This window comes from Corythoichthys intestinalis, chromosome 20 (genome assembly GCF_030265065.1).
Source record: "Corythoichthys intestinalis isolate RoL2023-P3 chromosome 20, ASM3026506v1, whole genome shotgun sequence".
In the NCBI taxonomy this organism is placed as follows: domain Eukaryota; kingdom Metazoa; phylum Chordata; class Actinopteri; order Syngnathiformes; family Syngnathidae; genus Corythoichthys; species Corythoichthys intestinalis.
The window spans coordinates 28,692,344-28,717,364 of NC_080414.1; the positions used below are offsets into that span (position 1 = coordinate 28,692,344).

The following is a 25,021-nucleotide window of genomic DNA, read 5'->3' on the forward strand; positions in this document are numbered from 1 at the left end:
TTCATCTGTGTGATTTTGACAAAGATCAGATGTAAGAAATTATAAAAGGTTCAGATACTTTTTCATACCATCGTATATGTCTGTATGTTATTCACAAAATACTAAATAGGTGTACATGTCTGCACACCTGCACATGAGCCTCAAAAACGTATTTGATTTGATCTCCTGTGCTCTCTAACAGGAGCCCCTGTAGTGGTCAACACATCTGCGATAAGTGTGGAAGATTCTACTTGTGACTAGTTTCTTTATTATGTCTACAATAATTCATGTTTATGGTGTTAAATTAATATTCTATCGTATATATTTATTGTAGTGCACCTTCAACTGGTTTGATAGTGTTAATAAATGTAACATTCTGAGCAAATATTGTGTTTTGGTGGTTGGGTTGTACTAAGTATACTTCATGCGCTGTATTTTGTGGGTCAACAGTTGTTGTTGTTTTTTTTTTTTTGATTGTATTTATTTATTTATTTATTTTTTTTTATGGGGGGCGCCAATGCAGATTGTCGCTCATGGCACTATATAGCTTCGGATGCCACTGCATCTAGGACATTTTGTCCAAAAAGTGTGATACTGAAGTGGATCAAGTCAGGGCACCGATATATTTAGTATAAAAGAGTGGCAAAACAAAGTCTTTCCCTCCATCATCAGCTGCGCCCGCACTCAGGGAAGCCAGTAATGGCCGTGCTCATGTAGCTCGTCTTCTCTCGACCCAGTGGGGTGTATTAACCTGTCGTCATGTCGTGTTAAAATGTGCTGCGCTTGAAAAGCGAGGCTGCGGCGGAGATTGACAAGAAGCGGGGGGAGTGACAGAGACAAAGGAAGTGGGGAGAAAAAGGGCCAAGTCAAAGGAGGACCTTAGAAAAAGGTGAGGACGGGTCGGTTGAGATGGCATTGAATTGTGGCTCCCCCCGTTCTCTTTTTCCTCCTCTTTCTCTTCCTCTATCACCCGTCACCATGACAGGGCCAGTAATTGGACGTGGTCTTCTCTTTCTTTGCTTTCCTCCATCTCTTTCTCCCTCTCCCATGGCACTGCTCCTCAGCGGGAGCCTTGGGACCCGGAAATAGCTGATGACAAGATAGCGGCTGCCTTTCATTTAGCTCAAGGTTACCCCACCCTTCTTTGACAGACGCCACACCTGAAAGGTGGGGGTGCAGGAGGCTGTGTTGACACTTTTGCGTGTTTGTGTGTAAAGCAGACATCGGATTAAAAAAAATATATATATTGTTTCTTTCAGAATGTCCTGTTGACCTTCTAGATTTGAGGATGTATGGCCCATTCAACAACAAAAGGCACACACACAATAATAACAGCTTTGAGTGTAAAGTGTTATATGTTTGTAAAGAGCATGGTCCCTACTTTACCCTAAAAAAATAAAGGTTAACACATTCACTTATATACACACTCACACCAAAACACACAATTTTTAGTCCGAAAGCAGGAACTGTTCCTGCTCAGGTGGCTTCTTCACCCAAGTGCCCAGGCCTGTTTCTTGCAGAGATCTGAACCACTGTTGCTTGACTGTCTGATAAGGGCGTGCCGCCATCTTGGCCTGACAGTAAACAAGTTGGCCGTCCTCCGAGCAGGAAGTGGGGATCCCCAGCTGGGAAGCACAAAAGAGCGAAAAACAGACATGATGTGATAATGGTCGTAGTGATTTCTTTAACAAAAAATACATTGTGAGAAAATTGTGACGTTTCAGATTTTTGTTTGCCCAACCGCAGTGTAATGAGTTCTGTAAACATGCTTGGAAAAAAGCATGACAATGAATGGCCTTTATTTTATAGCCACATATAAGCAGGTATGCAATATTAACAGGGTCCCCCCCAGGATTGATAAATCTAAATTCAAGACTTTCAAGACCTTTTTCAATGCCATTTCAACTGAAAATTAATACTTTTCTCGCACCCATTATTTAGATCATATTGAATCCTATTAAATAAAGCACTGAACATCAAATTTAACCTCAATTACTAAGTGTGTTTGACAAAAGAATGCACATATATTGAAGATACAATTAAAACACATTTAAAGTAGCATTGTAAAGTCTGTCAGAATTCTTTTAAACACACACACGCACACAATAATTATGGACAAAAAGAGGAGGAGGACAGGAGGAGGACCAGCCATCTTCTTTAACAGGCTAGCCGCTAGTGCACCTGCCAAGACCCCAGTGAACATGGCTAACTCTCGAGTTAAAAGGACGAAATTCACATTCATTCGAAAGGCAAACCGAAATGTTTAAGCAGGTCCACTGCCTTCGCATGACCCAAAAACTGCAACCTAAAGTATCTGAATGTAACTTGAGCCCCTATCACATACTCCAAAACAACGGGAATATCGCGGGACTTAACCGTGCAGCAGTTGTGTGTGAAAACAATTTCCCGTATCGACTGACATGGGAAGCAGTGTGCGTGAAAGCAGGCGTTAAATTCCCGGGTCACAGCAGATGGCTGATGACTTAAATATCATAGCGGCGGCCGATGTAACTTCCTCCCTCTTCGCAGTAAGAGGAAAAGCGGTAAACAAACATCGCAATTATAAACATAGCAAGTTGGAAACAGCTAAATTAAACTGAAAACATGACCAAAATTAAAATGTCAATTATTACGTCGGGCAGGGCCAGGGTTCTTTCTCGCTAACTTTTTGAAATAACTATATATTAACGATGTATGAATGATAAACTAAGGAATACTTGTTATAAAATAAATAATTTGGATAAAAAAAAAAAAGGCACCTTATTGTCATTGCAGAGCCAGAGCGCGCCTATACGCCCTTTTTAATCTTCCCCTCTGCGAGTCCACAAAACCGCATCTGTTTATTCATATTTAACAAACTTTTCCAGCGTTATTTCGGTGTGTAAATGAATTTATAATGATCATAAAAATATGTAGTCTATTTAAACATTAAGAAAATGTGGGGTTTTTTCTGCCAACTGAGAATTCGTTACAAAAGACAGGCTTTTATGCAGACATCATCACAAATGTTATAAAACGCGGGTCGGGCTTTAATACCCGCGGACCAGTTCGGGTCGGGCTGGACTTTTTAGGCCCGATTTTACCTCTATCTTAAAGTCTTGATGAGCTTAAATTGGCTGCAATTACGATGTCGGGAATGCTCCCTCCGGAAAAAAAGACGATTTGAGCAACATTATGTTTAACAAACTTTTCCAGCGTTATTTCATTGTGTGAATGCATTTATAATGGTCATAAAACAATGTAGACTACTTTAAACATTAAGAAAACGTGCGTTTTTTTCTGCCAACTGAAAATTCGTTACAAGACAGTTACGACATCGGGAACGCTCCCTCTGGAACAAAACGCAATATGACCAACATTGTGACAGTCGATGCTGACCAAAAATGACATAATATCCGAAACAGATCACCAATGGACTCATTTGAAGTATATGAATGGTGGTCTGTTTTGGTGTTCAAAATCCACAATACTTCTGCCTGCAGCGTTTTCGTTCCACCGACAAACGGACGCATTCCCGGTGCAGAGGTGGATGGATTCTCCGTTTTGCCGGTTGGGGTGGTTTGGCACGCACGAGTTGCATTACGATTTGTAGTGCAGTGCATCGTAAAAATTCTATGCGTCATGTTCGTTATGGATTTAATAAAAAAAAAAAAAAAAAAAAAAACCTTCGTCACGGATATAATTTAGGTTGCACTGAGATGTTCTTGAAAATTAAGACCACGGTGAAAAAATTCCAGACTTACAACAGCTAATTTAATACTTTTAATACCTTTAATAATGGAAAACTAAATTCAATGCTTTTTTAATACAGTGATACCTCAGCTCACGAACGCTTAAGCTCACAAAATTTTCGTCTCAAGAACATTAAATTCGCGAGCATATAGTCTCTGCTGACGAACTAGTTTTCGGCGGACGAACCAAACCACGCGGTCGAACAGCGCCACGAGAAGCTGACGCACGCTCACGGCGTCTCAATTCGTCCCCTCCCTTTCGTTGAGTGCGGACGTGGTTTGTGTTTGATAGACATTTTGGACCATATTGAGTATACTTTTGCTATTATGGGACCGAAAAAGACCCCACCACAGGCTAGTGTTAAGCCTAAGAAGACATTAAAGAAAATAAGGTATATTTTTGTGTAGTTTTAAGGCTTATTTAGTAGAAAATTATGTTTTATGGGGACCTGGGAACGGATTATTCTCATTTTAATGGTTTCTTATAGGAAATAAATGATCGGAAGACGAACTTTTCGCCTTACACACACTTTCTGGGAACCAATTATGTTCGTGAGCTGAGGTATTACTGTACTTTTAATAACCCGCGGGTACCCTGATTAAGGTACTTTCAGTGAACACAAGAAACATAGTACAGGTAGTCCCCGGATTACGAACACGTGCCATTTCTACGCTGGCGACACAACCCAAATGAACCCTTTATTTACACAAAATAAACTATCCAAAAACAAAGTTGCACCTGGGTATCAGTCGCATTCAGCCATAAAATGCCCAACGAAGAGGAAAAAAACATATATAAATCGCACCGGAATATAAATCGCATTTTTCGGGGAAATTTACTTGATAAAATCCAATACATAGAACATATGTCATCTTCAAATGCAATTTAATATGATAATACAATAGAGAACAACATGCTGAATAAGTGTACAGTATGTTACATGATGCATGAACAACGAAATGCGAATATACTGTCCTCACCAGGACACGACGGCTCAGTCCTGGCTATACTGCGAGCTAAACTCCCAAATGACAATGCTGGACGTCCATATAATTTGCTGAATCAATTTCGTCCTTGATACCAAACAGGTTTGCATCAACGTAAATAAATGATAATTAGGTGCTATTACAGCAATGACACAAACGGTTAGCATGCGTTCGCTAGCATTAGCACATCATTTAAACAACCACACATCTGGCTCTAAGTGTCTGATCGCGGGTGGAAAACACACAAAAACAACAGAATAAATTATACACACAGGCATTGCCTCTGTTTGCCAGCTGCTCATGACATCAACACTTGCAGAATGTAACTGGTAATGGTGGTAAACCTGTATAGCGCTTTTCCACCTTTCAAGGCTCTAATAGTACTTTAAACTATATCGGCATCCACCTACTGGTGACGCAGCACCAGGAGCAATGTGGGTTTAAGTATCTTGCTCAGGGATACTTAGACGAGGTCCTCAGGGTGGAGAATCAAACCCACAACCTCTGGTTTAGGGGGCAACTACTCTACCACTGAGCTCCGTTGTGTTATTTTATAGACAAGTTTCCGAGGTACTTAGGCATTTCTGCTCGCGACTTCCATTTTACACTTTCTCCATCCAAAGCAACAGTGGAGCTGGAGTAACATTAACTCATTAAATCCCTCAAAAAAGACCATTTGGAAATACTGCATCCATCTGCCATCATCATGACATGGGAGGACAACATGTTCATGAAGGTAGATGTGGAACCAAGCCTGTGCCACCACAAGGACTGGGTATTTATGTAGCCATGTTGCCGCTGGTGTTATGAAAGGTATGTTCTTCCTATCCCAGCATTTTCCTGTTTCGGTGCTCAAAAAAGAGTAAAGTTAAAATAGAGATGTCCCGATCCGATATTTGGATCGGATCAAATGCCGATATGGGCAAAAAAATGCGCATCGGTATCGGATCGGCCGACACCGAAAAATTCCGATCCCGACTTCCGATCCAGTTTTTTTTTTGAAGTCCGGTCCGGGTTTTCCAGCGCACCGATTTACATAATCCATTCCAGTTTTTGCTTCGGTTTCCCTAAAATCCGGTCCGCATTTTACGGCACACCTTCAACAAACTACATTACCGTCTCCCAATTTACCAAGAGACTTTATCGGTAAAAATGTCAGCTGTGTGGGATCATTTCACCTTAAAGGACGACAATGACGAAGAGGCAGAGTGCAACATATGCCACAATAAAGTCAAGCGTGGTGGTAAAGCTGTAAGACGTTTTAATGCAACCAACCTAATCAAGCATTTAGCGAAATACCACCACAAACAATATGAGGAGTATGTTAAGAAAACCGAAGACAAAAAGAAAGGTCCTACGCAACTAACACTGGCAGAAACTTTTGCTTTGCGTGACAAACTGGCACTCGACAGTCCCAAAGCCCAGGGAATAACAAGAGTCATTGCGGAAGAATTCATTCTGGACGACGAGCCGTTATCTCTCGTGAGTAAAGACGCACCATCCAACACTTAGAACCACGGTACAACATGCCCAGCCGTCATTACATCCTTGAGCGATTCGGCCGTGGAAGATTCGAGAATGATTCACAAACATCCAAATTCCGATTATTGAAATATGTCAAGTAAAACGGAACTAATACACAGCGCGGTCTTCGGGACGCAATGAGAAACTGACCGCATTGCGTCCCGAAAGTAAACATCATGCTTGTCATGGACTCGGGTATAGCCAATGCTCAACTCACGGCTTTCGCTGAACTCATGCCGCTGGATAAAAAACACAAGAATACCTGACTGCTGCTGACAGCCGCTACAAACTACGTCAATGTCTTTTTACTGGAGATAATAGATATCATATGTATATAGAACTAGATGCAAAACGACAGACTCGACTGTGTTAGCAACATTGAAGTATTGAAAACTAGATGCGTTATTAAACAGCCGCCATCTTAAAGCAGAAGACTTCCCTAGTAGGCTGTTGTGAACCTTCCAAGCTAACCTAATTAACTTTTTATCTAAAATATTCCTAAATCGGCAAAATCTTGACTTGAATCTATCTTCAAAACAGTTTTAAAACTTTCACATGTCGAAAGTAGACAGAAGGGAAATTATAGAATAACGGGAGCAATTTTAACAACTTTAACAGTTGATTCGCAAAATTAAATGAATTGAATGTAGTTTAAAGCTGCTGACACAGAATGGGGACTTGAGTAGTTTATTTACTGTTTTAAAATGTTAACTTGATACTGAAATAGTCGTTTATTTAAACCTGAGAGGCTTTTTATACAATTATTGTAACTAATGCACGAAACATTAAAAGCATCTAATAGCTTGGAGGGTTTGTGGGATTTTCCACTGAGGTTGTTGTGTGTTTTGCTTTTTTAGGACAGTTTACAATATTATTTGCACGTTTTACTGACTGACTATGCCATTTCTGTTTGTTATTTATAATGTTTTGTGTTTGTCACTGAATAAACAGGTCAGTTTCTTGTTACCAACCGTTGTTCAAACTCACCTAATTCAGCTGGCTAGTTGTTATCAAGAGTACTAAAACCCTTTTTAAAATGAGTCTGACAACTAAGGAAGGAGGCTACATAACTTTAAACTTTAATACATGCTCAGATAGGCCGGTATTGGTATTGGCCAGTATCGGTATCGGATTGGAAGTGCAAAACAATATCGGTATCAGATCGGAAGTGCAAAAACCTGGATCGGGACATCCCCTAGTTAAAATCTTGCGCTTGAAACAACTTGTTGTCTTTGATATTGTTATTCCGATGATGATTGTAATTATGATAATGCTTAATATGATTTACTACAACTACTGTACTGCTGTGGCTGCAACACATGCGATCTGCTGCTAGCCTATAGACCCTACCCACCGACGTCAAAAAATCACGTGCTCGCTGTATTGTTCCACCCCCTTGTCCGTCATTTTGTGTCTGTATTATCAATGGTCTCAATTGATCGAGCAATTTATAATGCATTTCATGGAAGACCCGGTGCCTTTCGGATGCTGTAAACTCAGTTGATGCGTTGCATAAAAGGCGTTATGTGGAAAAGCTTCAGTTTATCCATTCGCCAGATCCATATTTGATGCCTAAATCGATGTTTTTCGACCCGCTGTCTCCACCATATTTGCCTGACATCTGCTAGCTACCCTGATATGTACAACTATCTTGTTCACACAAAATCAGCCTATTCTCATGAAAGTTTGAAAAACTTTAAGAGCTTGGAGGCTTATAAATACTTCGTTGCTGGTTGGGTGAAACAGGTCCTCGTCCACGAAAATTCGGCAGGAATCTATCTTGTGCTTGGAAAGGTGAGTTACGAAATTTTCAATTCAAAATCTTTTGTTCTTGCTAACATCCACTGTCAAGTCTAATGTATTTCATGTCATTTGTCAATGGAGCTAGGGCTTTTAATGTTTATATGGTTTAGCGATGGCACTCTCACTACATACATACGTGTATGTTGTCGGCGATTAGCCTAGCAATGATCTTAATTGTGGTTGTCAGCCCAAAACCCTCTAAATATATATTAAATGCATCTTACCAGATATAAAATGACTACTACATAATCTGTGGTAATCGTTTGGAGCCCAGTTTTCTCGTCGAATTGCAGCAGCCCATCTCGCTCTCTCCTCTCCGGGTCTCTCGGAATCCGGTAGAACTTCAAGTCTCTCCGTCTATCTTCTCTGTTATTGGAACCGACCGCCACACACGCCTTCACCATTTTGATGATTAATGTTAACGAGCAGAAAAACACGCCGTAAATAGGAGGAATGTACGTAGCCGTAACAGGTAAACACGATGTGTTGACGGACAATTGGGCGGCACCAGTCAGGAGAGCGGAGTTGTGACGTCACGTGGGTAGGGTCTATTGCTAATCAGTACGTGTAGGATGGCACAATGATGTAAACACATAATTGCAAGTGTTAAGTTTTTTCTTCATTTGTTTACAGGTGGAAAATGCTGTTAAGCAAGGGAAGACAAATTGATGTGCCTCACACGTGATGGATGATGCCGGTTACTGAGCGAGATTTACTCCTTTTCAAAAGACTAGAAAATACATTCTTGTATGAAAGAGGCACGGACCCGATGGTCGTGCTTCTGTGCGCAAGTTATTTTTTAGAGCGAGAGGGGAAGAGAGATAGTTCGATGCTCCTTGTCTTTCAGTTGTCCAGCAGTAGTTTCAAGTCATGTCAATTGAAAAATGTGTGTTGCTAAGACCCGTATGCGTCCATAAGAGGTGAGTACATGAACCCTCTTGTACTGTTTAGCCTTTATTGTTGTTGTTTTTGAGATGTTAACAGCGCTGACCGCTAAGCTAATTAGCTAACGTGTATTTCATATGCAGAACATGTAAAACCATGATTAAGTACAGCGGTAACACTACAAACATGCGAAATAGTACTGAAATCTGTGAAAACAAAGTATATTGGTAAAAAGAAGTCTTATTTCTCAAGACAGTTTGTTTCCAGAAAATCCATTCCATTTGTGTAAATTTTATTGTATTGTTGAGAGAAATAAGTACTGCCTTTAAAATGGTTAATGTTTTTGCTCTTTCTTGTAAAAAATAAAATAAAATAAAATAAAATAAAGCAGCAGTTTAAGGACAGCTTTTTGTTGTGTATGGGCATGTTTCCATCGTTCCTGTTGAATCATTTGGATATTTTGAATAAATAATGGACATACTGTAAATTTGTTTAGCAACTTTATTAATTCGTAATGTACAATCAAGATCATTGTGATAATTTTGATAACCAGGATCATCGTCAATACCGTGATCATCGTTCATAATCAAATCGTAGCACCCTGAATCATAATTGAATCGAATCGTGGGGTGCCTAAGATGGCCCACCCCTAGTGGCCGACATATCAATCTACACCTCACGTCAACACAGGTTGTTTTAATTTTGTCCAGGAATGTTCAACGAAATGATAAGAACCAAACATACAATCTTTTAGGTATATCCTTAGGTTTAAAGCACTTATTGTCTGCAGCTGGTTTCAATTTAAGTCGTATGGCGAGGTCGATCCTCACTGACGCTTTGAAGCTGGACACTGTTCAAAACATTCCACTTCTAACCATATATATAGGCGCTTCCAGGAGTTCACGCACAGCACAGAAAGTCTCGGAGTCTCATCTATGTCGTGCTGAATCCTTTTTAGAGATTCCGTGGGCTCCTCTGGTTTGAATTAGCAGTTTTAACTTTGTCAATACACTGCTTACTTCAACTGCACTTCATGCTGTTGTCTGTCTAAACCGGAAGTTCGAAGCAGAAATGATCAAAGATGGTGCCATTCATGTTTTGCTCGGGAAACTTGTCTATATTTACTGTAATTTTCTGTCACATATTGCCGGTCCGTAGAAAAAAAGGCCCACTTCCTACCAGTCCGTGGTGCACAAAAGGTTGGGGACCACTGCCACATAAGCATTATGCACTACTGTTAAAACCCGCAGTTGAAAATGATAAAGTTAAGAGGGTTAGTACTTGTAGTGACAGAATTTCAGCTCTAAACTAATGTGACAAATGGCAGTCACAGCACCTTCACCCTTGAAGTGATGTATAAAAAAACCAAACTAAATGGCAGAAGACAAAACTGAGTGAAAGGCTAAAGGTTGCATTGGTGGAGCGACGGAAGAAGACGAGCAAAACAAAGCGAATGAGGCGGCACAAATGCATTTAGGAAGGGTTGCGGGGAGGTGGGGGTTTGGGGCCTTCAACAGCTGTGTAATCTCCCCCATTTAAATTTCACAAGCAATTGAACATTCTCTGCACTTTCTATGCATTACTATTGTCGCAAGGGGAAACAATGAAGATCAGCGTGGAGACAAAGGAGGGGGGTGAATAAGAACGCAAAAGTTTCTTCAGGAGATTAGTGTGACTGCTCTTGCGTGGCCCTTATGTGCATCGCGCAGGGAACGCTTAGGTTAGGAAGGGGGGCCGCGTCGGGTACTTCTCCAAATAATTATCGTTTCATAGTCATTATGCTTTAACGGCCACCATTTGGTGATGAAGCCACTGTCTGTTACATAAAGTTTCTGAATGGAAATTAGAGTGCAGCGAGGTCTGCTGTTAAAGATCTACAGTGCCGGGTTATGATAAAATGCAAACACAGCACACGCTTGCGGGTCAACACTTTGGCGGGTCAACACGTTTATCTACTGGAGGAATACAAATGTGTTGTCCTTCTGTGTTTCGTTTATTTTTGGTATGGATCTCTTTGTGATGCATGTGCTCTGATAGAAATGGGTTAATATTTTGATTCGAAAGTGTCATAGTATAACAATCCAGATTATACAGTGGTATGAAAAAAGTATCTGAACCTTTTGGAATTTCTCACATTCCTGCATAAAATCACAATAAAATGTGATCTGATCTTAGTCAAAATCACACAGATGAAAAAAACTGTCTGCTTTAACTAAAACCACCCATTTATTGTTTTTTACACTTGTAATGAGGATAGTATAGAAACAATGACAGAAGGGGGGAAAAATAACTACGGAAACCATCACATTTAATATTTTGTGCCCCCCCCCCCTTGGCAGCAATAACTTCAGCCAGACACTTCCTGTAGCTCAGTGCTTCTCAATTATTTTCTGTTACGCCCCCCCCAGGAAGACGTAAACGTTCTGCGCCCCCCAATTCTCTGCCACCACTGTAAATATACTGTAGTCTCATTTGTATATAAAATTCATATTATTACAAGTACAACTCTGCATAACTTTGTGTTCTTTTTAATATTAAAGTAAAATGTAATATAGATCAACTTAGAATGCATAACATTGTGTTCTTTTTTATATTAGTAAAATGTAATATAGATCAAGTTACAATAAAGGGAAAAAAAAACCCAACATCCATTCTGTAAAAATTAGGGCTGTCAAAATTATCACGTTAACGGGCGGTAATTAATTTTTTAAATTAATCACGTTAAAATATTTGACCCAATTAACGCACATGCCCCGCTCAAACAGATTAAAATGACAGCTCAGGGTCATGTGCACTTATTACTTGTGTTTTTTGGAGTTTTGTCGCCCTCTGCTGGCACTTGGGTCCAAATGATTTTATGGGTTTAGGGAGTGAGCGTGGTGTAATTATTGACATCAACAATGGCGAGCTGATGGTTTATTTTTTGATTGAAAATTTTACAAATTTTAATGAAACGAAAACATTAAGAGGGGTTTTAATATAAAATTTCTATAACTTGTACTAACATTTATCTTTTAAGAACTACAAGTCTTTCTATTCATGGATCGCTTTAGGAGAATGTTAATAATGTTAATGCCATCTTGTTGATTTATTGTTATAATAAACAAATACAGTACTTATGTACCGTATGTTGAATGTATATATCCGTCTTGTGTCTTCTTTCCATTCCCACAATAATTTACAGAAAAATATGTCATTTTTTTATAGATAGTTTAAATTGGGATTAATTACGATTAATTAATTTTTAAGCTGTAATTAAATCGATTACAATTTTTAATCGCTTGACAGCCCTAGTAAAAATACACTCGATACATTTTTTGACCGTTTGATGCTGAAAAATAAAATGTAATAAAATCAATAAATAATAAAAAAAAAATGATGAGCAACATTAACTCATTAGGACAATATGTCGAACAATTAGACCGAAAAAAAAAAACAAATTAACACAACAAAAGGACAGTGTCATTGGAGAGAGGGACAGTATTTATTTTTGCTGCATGCAGTATTAGCTCCTTTGCTATGGTGTGGGGTGATTTTGCACTGAGCAGCTTGGTGTGCCACCTTATATAATGCTGACAGTACTCGCTGGTTTACCGATGTAACACTTACAAAGCGGGAGAATTGTTGGCAATATTTGGCACTCGCTGAAAAAAATAATTCCTGCTGTCCGCTGCGAAAGTAAACAGTCAGGTCTTTCGTCTCCCACTGTACTAAAAGTCAAAGCCAAAAGCTAAATGCTTCATATTTCCTTGTCTAAGCTTTTCATATCTCCAGAGCTCTTTGCTGTTTGCTCTTGTTTTGTTCAAAAATACTGTGCGCACACTAAAAATGAGTGGCACTGCCACCCACTGAGTGGATGTGCCATTACACTTTATTCTAGTATAACAAAAATGTATGTTCCCCAAGGTCACATGCGCCACCCCCAGCATCGCTCTGCGCCCCCCCTGGGGGGGCCCGCCCCACTATTTGTGAAGTACTGCTGTAGCTGCAGATCAGTCTGGCGCATCGATCGAGATTACTCTTGGCCCATTGTTCTCTACTAAACTGCTGTAGTTCAGTCAGATTCCCGGGATGTCTGACATGAATCACTGTCTTTAGGTATCAATATCTCAATAGGGTTCAAGTCTGGACTTCGACTTGGCCACTCCAGAACATGTATTTTGTTCTTCTGAAATCATTCTGTAGTTGATTTACTTCTGTGTTTTGGATCATTGTTTTGTTGCAGCATCTATCCTCTTTTTAGCCTCAACTTTCTGACAGACGGCCTCAGGTTTTCCAGCAAAACTTCAGGTTTTCCTGCAAAACTTTTGAATTCATTCTTCCATTATTGATTGCAAGTTGTCCAGGCCCTGAGGCAGCAAACAGTCCCAAATCAAGAAGCTCCCTCAACCATGCTTCACGGTAGGGATGAGGTGTTGATGTTGGTGAGCTGTTCAATTTTTCCTCCACACATGACATTGTGTGTTACTTCCAAACAATTCAACTTTGGTTTCATCAGTCCACAAAATATTTTACCAAAACGTCTGTGGAGTGTGCAAGTGCCTTTTTGCAAACATTAAATGAGCAACAATGTTTTTTTTTAGATAGCAGTGGCTTCTTCCGTGAAGTCCTCCCATGAACACCATTCTTGGCCATAGTTTTACATATAGTTGATGTGTGCACAGAGATATTGGACTGTGCCAGTGATTTCTGTAAGTCTTTAGCAGACACTCTAGGGTTCTTTTTTTTTTTTTTTTTTAACCTCTGTGAGTATTCTGCACTGAACTCTTGGCGTCATATTTGGTGGATAGCCAATCCTTGGGAGAGAAGCAACGGTGCTGGACTCTCCATTTGTAGACAACTTCTCTGACTATCTATTGATGAACATCCAGATTTTTACAGCTGGTTTTGTATCCTTTCCCAGCAGGTCTTCAGACAACTCTTTTGGCTGAGCCATGATGTACATCAGACAATGCTTCTCATCAAGACAATACTTTCCCGGTGTGTATTTTTATAGTTGGGCAGGGCAGCTTTAAACCACTCATGAGTGATTGGGCACACACCCGACTTAAAATGTTTGGGAAAAATCGGTTTCAATTCAAACATTAAGAGGGGTTTTAATTAGGGCTGTCAAAATTATCGCGTTAACGCGCGGTAATTAATTTTTAAAATTAATCACGTTAAAATATTTGACGCAATTAACGCACATGTCCCGCTCAGACAGTATTTTGCCTTTTGGTAAGTTTTACAGCAAGTTTTTTTGTGCTGTCTAACAGCGAACTCTTGTGGTCGCTTTGCGACACGGTTTATTGCTTTCTTGCCAGTTCAATATGGCTGCACGACGTCTCGGGCTGACGCCTACGTTGTAATGTTGTGCTTATATGATCCTTGGACAAGATTTGTCCGTAAGTATGGTTGTTGTAAAGAATGTACATATTATGTTAGTAAGCAAAATGTTATATTTTTTGTATGAGACGCTTTTTGTTTATGTTTAGTGAACCTGTATAGCGTGCTAAGCTAACGTTGTTGCTAATGCAATGCTTGTGTACTTTTTTTTGTAGTTTCACTACGGTCTAAAGAAGACAATGGTTTGAGGCCATTTTATTAGTAAATCAGATGAAAAAGGAAGATGTCTGATTATTAATGCGTCGTTCACTAGTCTAGTCTAGCTTTGGAAAAAGTAGACGCTTCGGAGTGAGGACAGCATCGACAGATTTAAATGACTGTAGAGTGAAATGCCCACTACAGTCCTTATGTACCGTATGTTAAATGTATATATCCATCTTGTGTCTTATTCTTCCATTCCAACAAATTATTTTACAGAATATATATATAATTTACAGAAAAATGTGGCATATTTTATAGATGGTTTGAATTGCGATTAATTGCGATTAATTACGATTAATTAATTTTTAAGCTGTAATTAACTCGATTAAAAATTTGAATCGTTTGACAGCCCTAGTTTTAATATTAAAAAAAATACTATAACTTGCACAAAAATGTATCTTTTAAGAACTACAAGTCTTTCTATCTGTGGATCCCCTTAACAGAAAGAATGTTAATAATGTTAATGCTATCCTGTGGATTTATTGTTATAATAAACAAATACAGTACTTATGTACAGAATGTTGAATGTTTATGTCTGTCTTGTGTCTTATCTTTCTATTCCAACAATAATTTACAGAAAAATATGGCATATTTTAGAGATGGTTTGAATTGCGATTAATTACGATTAAGTTATTTTTAAGCTGTGATTAACTCGATTAAAAATTTTAATCATTTGACAGCCCTACTATTTTGGCAAGGTTCCTTATAAGACTTAGACATTGGAGGAAATGAAACTTTATAAAGTAAAAAAGGACAAAAACCAAATGAACAATGCAACAAAGCACGTGTGTTTGTGTCAAACATGTACGCTCATGTGACGTGTTTGCTGGCTGACATTGCAACAAGGGCATCTTGATGGCGCACCTGTGTTCTTTGCGCAATGACCTACCATCGTGATTACTATAGACGCGGGCAACCTTCCTTTGTTGAACTAAAACATTACACAATGGTTGAACTTATCCAACATCGGATTTTACCGACTGAAATTGCTGAACACATTATCAGGTTTCAGAGAGGTGTTATCTTCGCTTTGCTGTGAGTAGCTCACAATGGAATTCTAACCTTGAGGGAACATTTGCTACCGAAATGTTCCATGTGAGTAAAATAAATCAATGTTGGCTGATCCACAGCTAAGACGAAAGGGTAAAGTTGCTGCTGCAAAAATAGGAGAACGACACATTACTCGTTGTACAGTCACCTTCACGAAATACTCGTATTGTTGGACGTGATGACCGTCAGTGACACTCTGATGACTCGTAGTTAGAACACAGTTGAAGTTGTCAAACTTCAACTGTGTTCAACTTCAATTTTCTCTCCTTCGCAATGACTAATTTTAGCCCAGAACTATGAGCTCAGTGTTAGGCCTCACCTTGCAGTAAAGTCTGTTCCAGCGTGTGAACAGCGCGTGTTTGCAGAGGCGTGAAGGCATCCCTGAGTCACGTCTCCGTCCCGTGGCGGTATTTACCACCTCCAATTGCGCGTCGCCCAACGTCCAGTTGACACTCACGCACATGGCCTTCCCTGAATGCTGATATTCGGCACAGCTTAACCCTGCAGGAGAACCAGTAAAAGTTAAAAGACATGGCTAACATCTTAAAAAGTTTAAATGTATGTGGGAGGAATAAAACTAAATATATTGTATGGAAAAACCTTTTTCTAAGGTCTATGTCATTGATCTTCACCTATTATGGGAGGGTCTACAACAGGGGTGCCAAACCGATTCCGCAAAGGGCCACAGTGGGTTCTGGTCTTTGTTCCAACAGATCCAGCACACACAATTACACCAATGAGGTTTCTGCTAAAACAAGCAGTACCTGACTGCCATCAACTGATTACACTTGAAAGACACCAGATACAGTGGGGTACAGTGGGGCAAATAAGTATTTAGTCAACCACTAATTGTGCAAGTTCTCCCACTTGAAAATATTAGAGAGGCCTGTAATTGTCAACATGGGTAAACCTCAACCATGAGAGACAGAATGTGGGGACCCCCCCCCAGAAAATAACATTGTTTGATTTTTAAAGAATTTATTTGCAAATCATGGTGGAAAATAAGTATTTGGTCAATACCAAAAGTTCATTTCAATACTTTGTTATGTATCCCTTGTTGGCAATAACGGAGGCCAAACGTTTTCTGTAACTCTTCACAAGCTTTTCACACACTGTTGCTGGTATTTTGGCCCATTCCTCCATGCAGATCTCCTCTAGAACAGTGATTTTTTTGGGGCTGTCGTGGGGAAAAACAGACTTTCAACTCCATCCACATATTTTCTATGGGGTTGAGATCTGGAGACTGGCTGGGCCACTCCAGGACCTTGAAATGCTTCTTACGAAGCCACTCCTTTAATGCCCTGGCTGTGTGGTTGGGATCATTGTCATGCTGAAAGACCCAGCCACGTCTCATCTTCAATGCCCTTGCTGATGGAAGGAGATTTTCACTCAAAATCTCTTGATACATGGCCCCATTCATTCTTTCCTTTACACAGATCAGTCGTCCTGGTCCTTTTGCAGCAAAACAGCCCCAAAACATTATGTTTCCACCCTCTTGCTTCACAGTGGGTATGATGTTCTTCGGATGCAATTCAGTATTTTTTCTCCTCCAAACACGAGAACTTGTGTTTCTACCAAAAAGTTCTATTTTGGTTTCATCTGACCACAACACATTCTCCCAGTCCTCTTCTGGATCATCCAAATGCTCTCTAGCGAACCGCAGACGGGCCTGGACGTGTACTGTCCTCAGCAGGGGGACACGTCTGGCAGTGCAGGATTTGAGTCGCTGGCGGCGCATCGTGTGACTGACTTTGTTTACTGTGGTCCCAGCTCTCTGTAGGTCACTCACTAGGTCCCCCCGTGTGGTTCTGGGATTTTTGCTCACCGTTCTTATGATTTTGACGCCACGGGGTGAGATCTTGCATGGAGCCCTAGATCGAGGGAGATTATCAGTGGTCTTGTATGTCTGCCATTTTCTAATAATTGCTCCCACAGTTGATTTCTTTACACCAAGCGTTTTACTTATTGCAGATTCAGTCTTTCCAGCCTGGTGCAGGTCATGTGATTTTCTGTTTTTTTTTTCCTCACTCTGTCTCTCAAAGTTGAGGTTTACCCATGTTGACAATTAACAGGCCTCTTTAACCTTTTCAAGTAGGAGAACTTGCACAATTGGTGGTTGACTAAATACTTATTTGCCCCACTGTATTCATCTCGAGGCCTATTTAATCTTTCAAGTATGAGAACTTGCACAATTAGTGGTTGACTAAATACTTATTTGCCCCACTGTATTCATCTTGTTTGGTTGGAGTGAAATCCAGCACCCTTGACTCCTTGAGGAACAGTTTGACATCTGTTGTCTACAATATATCACCATATTAGAGCTGTCCCGACTAGTCGACGTTTTCGACGTCATCGATGACGTAAATGCGTCGACGGACAAAACATACCGTCGACGGGTAATGACGGGTTAAAAAAAAAAAAAAAATCACATGCGGATAAAGTTTAGAATTGCGGGCGCTGGCGATACAAGCGGTTGTTCCTGGCACCCCCAAGGGGGCCGCTGTTATTTCAATGTGACCGCCGTTGTCAGATTGAGCAAAGAGGAAGAAAGTGGGCGAGCGAGAGAGAGGGAGCGAGATCGGTGATTTGGGAAAGTGCACGGGTAGCGCGGAGTTGGCATCCTCCGCGTTTTTGTTTTGGTCAATCAAAGTATCCATAAAGAGCCATCCGACGCCTCTCGGTGTTTTTATGCACGCCGCCGCCTTCCTGAGGAGGAAATCGGACGAACCCACGACAACGAGCCAAGTGAATCGCAGGTTCCTTCCTCACTACGGCGAGGAGTTGAAAACACCGCCAATTACCAAAAAGGGCAAAATTGGTAACACGTGAAAGTGGCATAAAGCCAAAAAAGCGGACCAGAATAGCCAAAGCCTGGAATTATTTCAAGGAAAATATGGAGGGTGCCACTGTGTGTACTCTTTGCTAAGCTGAGCTTGCATACCACGGTGGCACGTCGGCTATGAACGAATGCTTGAAACGCCGTCACCAAAGTGTAATTTCCGAAGACAACAAGAAACAACAAGCTAGCGGATTGTAAGTCCATACAACTTCCTCATGATTTTTTTTTTTTTTAATGGAAGTTGCCCTTATGTGCGTCGTCTCAACGTGCATTTTTATTTAATAAAATAATTAATTATAATATAATTATATAATATTTTAAAATTATTATTGAATTTATTAGGATCATGGAAGCTCCCACTTGGGGAAAATATATACTGTACATATATCCTGTATATACATAAAACAATGAAAAAATATATATATATATATGAAAACAGCACTGGCCTGCTTACTGTAATCCATGACTGCACTAATGTTAGTTACTTAATATTATAAAGTATTACATATAGTAGTATACTATAAAATTAATACTATATATTTAATTTTTGTTACTGTGAGTATGTGTGCCTTTCATTCAAAATAATTGTGGTAATATTTCATTGTGCCCTCTACTTTATCTATTTTCAGGTTAAAACAAACAAAAGTTGAACAGTTTTTCCCCTCCCCCAAAAATGCGGAATGCACACCAGAAAACGCATCCGAACTCACACAAAGTATTCTGAAAATGGTTGTCCGGGACATTGCAATTCATTTTAACATTTAGAACAATATAGACAATGACATACCATAAAAAGAGTAAGAATTGTTTTGACTCCTGTTAAAAAGGTGAAGTTAAATGAATGAAGAAAAATTCTATTATCAAAATAGTAAAAAAAAAAAAAAAAAAAAAAAATTATTAGATTAGTCGACTAATTGTAAAAACAGTCGGCTGACTAATCGGGAGAAAATTAGTCGTTTGCGACAGCCCTACACCATATATTTATCACCATCGATAAATTGTGGTTCATTGTATTAGTGTCCTTTTTTTTTTTTTTTTTTTTAATTATGATGTTTGAGTGTACCTCAACAAAAATTTTGTATGAGTTCAGCACAAGTCTGCAACAAAAGTGAAGAGGATCTCTGGCTAATAACAGGGATACGACTTTACAGCTGCTTGAAACTGTAAGGCTTACTGTATATAAACCTCAACTACTGTTTAGAAGCTGAGGCGATAACATGAGACCTAAAGGTATACAAGGAAAGTGCAAGTGAGAACATACTGCGTATGCTGACATTGGATCGCTAAACCAAAAGGTGCAAATTTCCTTGACAGACAATTAAACCTGCCGGTAAATTAAAAGGTAAAGGAAATTAATTGGTTCTGGAAATAGCTTCGTAACCTGAAAGTTTTTCATGTTAAAGCAGTAATGTGAACTAATTTCTTCACATGCTAAATAGGGTCACAAGTAAAGTAATAAAACATTGTCCAACAAATAAAGTATGAAAAAATAATTTATATGTTGTATATTTGACAAAATAATCGCGTTTCCGAAGTTCGAGCCTGAGAGGAGACGAACCCGGAAGTGGTACGTCACACCGGGAACAGCGTCGGCACCTCCATACATACGGCCGCCATACAAAGCCCTTCAAACAATGATTCAAACAGCAATATAAGCGATAGATCGAGCGCAAGGGAAGAGATCCAAGTTTTTGAAGAGTTGGAGGAAGAAGAGGAGCTTGGAATTTTATGTTGGACCTAACATGTATTAGCCAGACACTAATCAGGATGCAAACAATGTGCCTAGACTACCTGACATGGAATGGATACAAGACCCATCGAGATTACAACATTGAGATATTGGCTGTTATTATTTTCATGATGTGAAGATGCAGGCTTTTGCACATAATTTTATGTTTTTGTCTATCTGATGACATTGTTAAAAAAAATAATAATCAGACTTCGTGTTCATTTCGGCAGATCCGGCAGCTCTCGTGCATATAAAATAATAATATAAAAACGTTGGGGGAAAAGAAGGAGATGAGTCGTCGATGGCTTTCTCCACTTTATTGTGGCACCAATAAGAAAACAAAATAATAGCGGACTGCCGCCACATTCGATCGTGAAGTTTTGCTTCTCGCCAATCTCCTCCTTGCCTCCTACTCCAGCGTCTTTTAAACGGATCGTGCATAGTGTCTTGTTATGAGCTTTTTGTTTACAAATGTATCGAACACACGACGTGCTGACAACCTTGTGTCTTTATTAACACATGGAGCAGTTCTTATGGAAAAGTTAGAACACAGCTTGGCACAGCTCTCGGCAGGAAGTGGCGTCTAATGGCGTGAGGAAATTTAGTTTTTTCACACAAGCGAACAGATAACAAAGCACTACTTCAGCGTTGTCCCGAGACTACATTTCCCATGATTCACTGCGTGACCTGCGCGCTCGCTGATTCGCTGCGAGATTGACTCAATGCCTACACGCTAAATTGTCACCTGTCAGCGGCTCTCGAACTAGAAACAACAAACTAGAAGGCTATCAAGCGATCACCGTGAAAGAAACGCCGAACCGTACAAATGCAATGCAATGCTTGAAGCATGAAGGTGGAAATACATAATACAAATACAAATAAATGTGCACAAACTCACTGGCGGTGTAAACCTGCCGCTGTCAACGCTCTGGGAGGTCGCATTTCACAGCATTCTGCTGCGGTCCTCCTCGCCAGCTGTTTGCTCGCTATTCACGCTCGTTTGCATTTGATCGCTAGTCTGATACACTCCCGCTTTTTCGGTGAGGTCTTTTGTGTTTATTCGTTATTGGATCGTTTTTGTTCACCACTGTAAATAAGAGCACTGAAGAAATAGGTGTAAGTCGCCATTTCTGTTCAACCCGTTTTCTCCTGTTTTGTTTAGCGTAAGAAGCTAGGTTAGTGGCTGTCTTTTCTTTGTTCTTTTTCATGATCAGGGTTTAGTTAGCGGGTGGGGTTCAAGTGTAGATTCCTTTTTTGTTGTTGTTTTGGCCTGGGCTTACCCTGAAGCTGCGCTTCATCCACATTTTGTACATATTCATTGCGAGTTTGATTGTTGTGTAAATACATTTGTGCCACTTGTGAAATTGTGTGGCTCGTTTTATGTTACGCCCTTCGCGAGCCGTCCTTGGGACGTAACACTAGCGAACACAACAACAACTATGCCACGACTATTGCCACGAGTTGGCTTTCGGCTAACGTCGCTAGCTTCTACTGTACATTCCACAACAATTGGCAGCCCTGCTTTGACAAAGTCATCAGTCATCTATCCAAAAATCACACTTACTTTTTGGCAAATACTTGATCATAAGCAGACCGGTTAAGGAAGCAGGTATCTTCGAAGTGTTTGCAGCAGAGAACCCTACTCGATGATGGCGTGAAATTCATTCTCTTCGTGCGAACGAAAGATGTCCATTTACGTGCCCTGCTATCCTTTGGCCACTCATATAACTTTTCGTTTGAGTGAGAACAAAACATCGCCACACATCGCCGTGGCATCTTACCGAGAAGCAATGCAACAAACAATACTGTTCTATGGCGGACTTCCCTCGCACTTCCCGGTGTGACGTAATTTCCGAAGATTTCCGAAGAAAAGCATTTTCGTTGTCAAGGGCGTTGCTATGGATTAAACAAAGAATCTGGAAGGGTTGCGTTAAAAAAAATAATGAAAATATGCTTATAATTGTTTAGCCATTGATATTATTCAAAAACATGGTTGGCCAACCTTAGTTCACATTTCTCCTTTAATGCCCTAATCGGTTCTGAGCCCCCCGGAATTCAGACATAAATCTTTTATAATGCATAAAAATGCATCTAAACATGTAAAAAAAACATGTTAGAATTACATTATTGCACAATGAACATAAAATCAGAGTTGTGCACAATGTAAGAAACTAAGGATAGAGTAAAGAATAAATTGTTAAAAAAAAAAAAAAAAAGTATTAAATATTTTGTCAAAATAATATTGATGTCTATTTGACAACCAAACATGCATGTCGAACCGTTTTGAAGCTTGATAATATTTATTCAACTTGTTAGGATAAATATTCAATAGAAAAAAATAAGACAATAGTTATATATTTAACAATTCAATACAAACAACAGGTATGGTCATCAGCGTTTTTCGCCTTTACACATACTATGGTCAAAACAGGTTATATAATCTAGACCAACAGTGCAAAATAGTGAATATATGTATATACAGTATATACATATGTACAGTGGTATGAAAAAGTATCTGAACCTTTTGGAATTTCTCACATATCTGCATAAAATCATCATCAAATGTGATCTGATCTTTGTCAAAATCACACAGATGAAAAAAACAGCGTCTGCTTTAACTAAAACCGTCCAAACATTTATACGTTCCTATTTTAATGAGAATAGTATGCAAACAATGACAGAAGGGGGAAAAATGAGTACAGTAGGTGAGCAATCACATTTAATATTTTGTGCCCCCCCTTTGGCAGAAATAACTTCAAACAGACACTTTCTGTAGCTGCTGATGAGTCTGGCACATCGATCAGGACTAATCTTGGCCCATTCCTCTCTACACAACTGCTGTAGTTCAGTCGGATTCCTGGGATGTCTGGGATGAATCGCTCTCTTTAGGTCATGCCACAGCGTCTCAATGGGGTTCAAGTCTGGACTTTGACTTGGCCACTCCAGAACGTGTATTTTGCTCTTCTGAAACTATTCTGAAGTAGATTTACTTCTGTGTTTTGCATCATTATCTTGTTGCAGCGTCCATCCTCTTTTTAGCTTCAACTGTCTGGCAGACGGCCTCAGGTTTTCCTGCAAAACTTTTTGATAAACTTTTTCCAAGCCACTATATATCACTGTACTAAGAGGTGGGTAGTAGTAACCCATTACATGTACGCCGTTAAATTTACTTAAGTAACTTTTTGAGAAAAATGTACTTCTAAGAGTAGTTTTACTAAGCCATACTTTTTACTTTTACTTGAGTAATTTGTGAAGAAAAAAACAGATTTTCCTCTTTATTCTACATATTAGATTCATTATTTTTTCTTGCTAGCAATGCTATTGCCAAGAGTAGCACTACTAATTTCAGCAATGAGACATTGCAAAAATAATCACATGACTCCATTACACCAATCAGACGCTGTTCTATGATCACACAAGCATGTTGAATCACTCATCTTTAAAGCACCGTAACAAATGACGTATTTGACATAGAGCGCTGCCCTCAACATGAATCGAAAGTGCGGATTTAAAACTCTCTCCCAGCTTTATTTGGTACCGACTGACCACGGAAAACCAGGGATATGATCTTTTTAATTTCATAATAGTAACTACGTAGGAACTACAGTATTCACTATTCAAACTAGAAAATATTTTCTCCACTAGAGGGCAGAGAACTCATGCTCTTTGGCTCTTTTTTTTCTCTATTTTTTTTTTCCTTTGGCTTAATGTGGTTACGTAATAGGTAATTGTACATTATCATCATAACAGCAGTTCATATAGATATGTTTGTGCTGAGAGAAAACAAATACAATTGTTTGGGGAAAAAAATCGAACAAAAATAAGCAGTTACTCAAAATGTTACTCATTACTTAAGTATTCTTTTCACTGGATACTTTTTTACTTGTACTTGAGTACATTTTTGGATGACTATTTTACTACTCTTACTTGAGTAAAATCTTTGGCTACTCTACCCACCTCTGACTACTGTATGTTCCATCCAACATGTGATGATCTGTGTTTTTCTTCCGATTTGAGGCTCTTTAAAAGGCAATTGTTTTGCCACTGGAGCAGCTTATTTCTGTTTTTGTGTTTTCGCAATTTGATTGTGCATTGTGCTTGGTCTAAGCTTTGTTGTTTCCCATGTTTATGCCTTCCTTGTCTGCTCCTGTGGCAGTACGGCACCATTGTTTGCCTTTGTGTCGTAAATAAACATTTCCAGCTTGGGTCCATTTCCCTTTGCCTCCACTATACCTCAGCGAAACCTTGACATAATACACGCCTGCAGATCATCTCCCCATCATACCGACATACTCACAGTTGCTTTTGGAACTGAAAATCAACTGCCTGCCACAGCAACAATCCTCACTGTGTCTTATTACCCGTCTCCTCTCTCTTTTACCGACGTACTCCTTTGTACAAAAGAGGCGCTCTATCCATCTTGCTTTTACCCCCCCTTTCTCTCTCACCATTCACGGCTCATTGGATCCCTTCAATGGACTGCACTCCTCTCTGTCTGTAATAGCCAATTTCATTTTTCTTCCTCTGATGGAAGACTTGATCGGTGTTTCGGTCTGGGAGAGAGGACGCTCACCAGACTTGAAAGAGGCAAGAATTAGTGTGTTTAGTTATGAGACGCGTGACTGTACAAAACACACAGAGAAGTGGATTCATATCAGAGATTACTTTTAGAGCTTTTTGTCTCATATGCGCAGTCATGGGAAAAATAAACAGTGTAAAGAAAAAAAAAAAAAATCTAGGTGTAAGAGTATGTAATGCATTAAAATTTATGACTTCTCAGTAGCGGACTATATTTCATACACTGCAAAAACACACCTCCTTAAAACTAGTTCAATTCCCTTGTTTGCTGTGTAAATCTACTAGAAATAAGTGAAATTATCTTCCAGCGCTTCAAGTAAATTTTACTCA

General features: G+C 39.6%; 1 protein-coding gene across 4 annotated transcripts in view; it reads right to left on the reverse strand.

Annotated features, from left to right (window-relative positions):
- Positions 1 to 262: 262 nt before the first annotated feature.
- adarb2 (adenosine deaminase RNA specific B2 (inactive)) overlaps positions 263 to 25,021 on the reverse strand; it is a 615,589-nt gene continuing 590,830 nt past the window's right edge. For all 4 annotated transcript variants that reach the window (XM_057823819.1, XM_057823822.1, XM_057823821.1 and 1 more), the window contains 2 exons: positions 15,865 to 16,046; positions 263 to 1,604 (listed from right to left, as the gene is read on the reverse strand). In XM_057823819.1, the coding sequence (XP_057679802.1) occupies positions 1,428 to 1,604; positions 15,865 to 16,046 (359 nt within the window). In that variant the 3' untranslated portion in view covers positions 263 to 1,427. The remainder of the gene's footprint in view (positions 1,605 to 15,864; positions 16,047 to 25,021) is intronic.